We start from the raw sequence: 3,002 nt of genomic DNA, 5'->3' as shown, positions 1-3,002 counted from the left end.
ATTTTTACGTCTATAACCCCTTAATCTTTACCTTTCCAAAGCCGAACTCAACTTCCTCCTTTTCTCCCCAGCCAGCATAATTATTAGAAAGGATTATACTCTCCCCTTTACCTCCTATGGCTTCTCATATAAAGTAATGGTCCTGTCATCCACACATTTGATGACGTAGCAGTCAGGAGATATTTTCAACCCTATCATTTGAGTCAGAGCAGGCTTCAGAGAGGAACTGTTTAGTCTTGCCCTTCGATTCTAATTGATAGCTTTGCTGGGTAGAGGAGGTCCTTGCCTTTCATCACTTTGAATATTTCTTGCCACTCCCTTCTGGCCTGCCAAGTCTCTGTTGAGAAATTAGCTGACCGTCTTACAGGAGCTTCCTTGTTGGTAATTAAGTGCTTTTCTCTTGCTGCTCTTATGATTCTCTCTTTAATGATAACTTTTGGCATCTTAATTGTGATGTGTCTGGGTGTGGGCATCTTTGGGTTTATCTTATTTGGAACTCTCTGTGCTTCCTGGACTTCCATGTCTATTTTCTTCACCCGGTCAGGGAAGTTTTCTGTCATTTTCTCAAATAGGTTTTCAACTTCTTGCTCTCTCTCTCTTCTGCTGGCACCCCCTGACACAAATGTTGGTGTACGTGAAGCTGCCCCAGAGGCTGCTTACACTGTCCTCGCGTTTTGGATTCTTTCTTCATTTTGCTGTTCTGATTGGGTATTTTCTGCTTCCTTATATTCCAAATTGCTGTTTCGATTTTTGGCTTCATCTACTATACTATTGATTCCCTGTAAATTATTCTTCATTTCAGTTAGTGTATCCTTCATTTCTGACTGGTTCTTTTTTATGGTTGTTCGGTAATTTAGTTGTAATTTTGAGGCCTCAATTGTGAGGATTTTCAAGATATATCTCTAATAGAGAGGTATGTGGTTTCAGCTCATCTGTGTGTGTGTTTTTTATAAGTTTTACAGATGTGGAAAATGAATGATCTTGGTGAAAGTGTAAGCTGCATATTTGCTTGTATTTGTATTCCAGTTTAAGAAAAATTAAGACCTTAGTGGATTTCTAATTTCTTTTCTTTTTTTTATAGAAAAGCAGCATCTGTGATAGCAAAGTACCCACACAAAATAAAGAGTGGAGCAGAAGCTAAGAAACTGGTAAGTTTAGTAAGCAAGTTGATTGAAGAATTAAACTGATAAGAACAGATACTACACTTGATCTTAGCCAAAAGGCCGAGAAGCGATGAAGAATTTACACATATACGAATTTGGTGGGGGTTCTATAGACTAAATTTGGCCCACATAGGCAAATTTCACTGTACTGACTTATTGGAATAATATTTATTTTGCTTCAAGCATACTTCAAGCTCAAAGTGTTTTGATTGGGAGAGGGATGAGTTTAAAAATTTTTTCTCTACTCTCCATTTATGCATATTCTCATTCATTTTCAGTTTGAGCGTAGTCCTGAAGAAGAGTATGGAGACTGAGTGGTACCAGCATATCTGGTCCCCAGCTACCTTTTTCTGATCCTCACGTATAGGAACTTACATGAGTTAGTGTTGCCAAAGAGATCTTACTAGTTAATAAGCACAGGATTAAACCCCTTTGTATATTATGGCATTTAGCCCTGTCCTCTGTAATTTCCATAAAGCCCTGTCTGCTAGCAGTGTCACAATTTTTAGAAGGTCGCATCCTTGGTAATTTGTAATAGTAATGTTAATATCATCCTGGGAAAGTTTATCTATTGATAATCAGATTATTCTCTCATATAAATCTCACTAAAAGATTCTAAGTTCTTAAAAATTAAGGACCATACCTTATTCATTTTTTATTTTATTTTTTTAAACCCTCACTCGAGGATATGGTTATTGATCTTAGAGGGTGGAGAAGGGGAGGAGAGAGAGAAAGAGAACATTGATGTGAGAGAGAAACATTGGTTGGTGGCCTCCTGTACATGCCCCAAGTGGGGATGGAACCTTCAACCTGGGTATGTGTCCTGATCAAGAATGGAATCTGCAACCTTTCGATAAATGGGATGATGCTCCAACCAACTGAGCCACACTGGCCAGGGCTTATTCATTTTTTCTTAAAGATGTCAAACTGACATGGCTTTTGATTAGTCTAGATCCTGATAGTTATCACCTTCTGTTCTTTATCTGTGTGTTTTCAAAGTCCTGTAGAATTTAGGTATTAATATTTAATTGTCCTTAACTTTCTCATGAGAGCCTTTAGAATGTAAACTATAACTTCTTATGTTTTCATCTTTCAGAGTCTTAACATTACCATAAATCTTGTACTTTATGACTAAGTGACAGATTATCCACTTTAGTCATGTACCACATCTTCAATTTGAATTTATTACTCAATACAAATCATGCTCTGGTGTCTACGTTTTAAATCCTTTGTGTTCATAATAGTTCTCCACTTCAATACATCCTCCCCAAATAGACTAGCCATGCAAGTTATAAATACACTAGAGGCCCGGTGCACAAAAATTTGTGCACTCGGGGGGGAAGGGGGGGTCCCTCAGCCCGGCCTGTGCCCTCTCGCAGTCTGGGACCCCTCGGGAGATAACGACCTGCTGGCTTAGGCCTGCTCCTGGGTGGCAGAGGGCAGGCCCAATCCCTAGGTGCAGCCTCTGGTCGGGCTCAGAGCAGGGCTGATTGGGGAGTTGGGGCGCCGCCCCCTGTCATGCACAGAGCAGGGCGGGATTTGGAGGTTGTGATGCCACCCTCAGTCACGCTCAGGGTAGGGCCGATTGGCGGGTTGGGGCCGCCCCCTATCACACTCAAGGCAGGGTTGATGGGGAGGTTGCGGCGCCACCCCCTGTGACGCACAGAGCAGGGCCCATCGGGGGGTTGGGGCTCCGTACTCTGCAGGGCCAATCAGGGGGTTGGGGTGCTGCCCCCTGTCACGCACAGAGCAGGGCCCATCAGGGGGGATTGGGGCTCCGTACCCTGTCACGCACAGAGCAGGGCCAATCAGGGGTTGGGGAAGTTCCCCCTGTCATGC

At 42.5% G+C, this 3,002-nt stretch overlaps 1 protein-coding gene and 1 non-coding gene across 4 annotated transcripts in view; one reads left to right on the top strand and one right to left on the bottom strand.

The window, feature by feature from the left end:
* POLB (DNA polymerase beta) overlaps positions 1–3,002 on the top strand; it is a 22,224-nt gene that overhangs the window by 1,605 nt on the left and 17,617 nt on the right. For all 3 annotated transcript variants that reach the window (XM_006097047.3, XM_023760806.1, XM_023760804.1), the window contains exon 3: positions 1,082–1,148. In XM_006097047.3, coding sequence (XP_006097109.1) covers positions 1,082–1,148 — 67 coding nt within the window. The remainder of the gene's footprint in view (positions 1–1,081; positions 1,149–3,002) is intronic.
* Positions 1,047–1,235, bottom strand: LOC111827623. Its single transcript, XR_002831249.1, has one exon. It is a non-coding gene; the product is annotated as a U2 spliceosomal RNA (small nuclear RNA).

This window comes from Myotis lucifugus, unplaced genomic scaffold (assembly GCF_000147115.1).
Source record: "Myotis lucifugus unplaced genomic scaffold, Myoluc2.0 scaffold_194, whole genome shotgun sequence".
Lineage (NCBI taxonomy): Eukaryota > Metazoa > Chordata > Mammalia > Chiroptera > Vespertilionidae > Myotis > Myotis lucifugus.
This window is presented reverse-complemented; position numbering and strand designations above follow the sequence as displayed.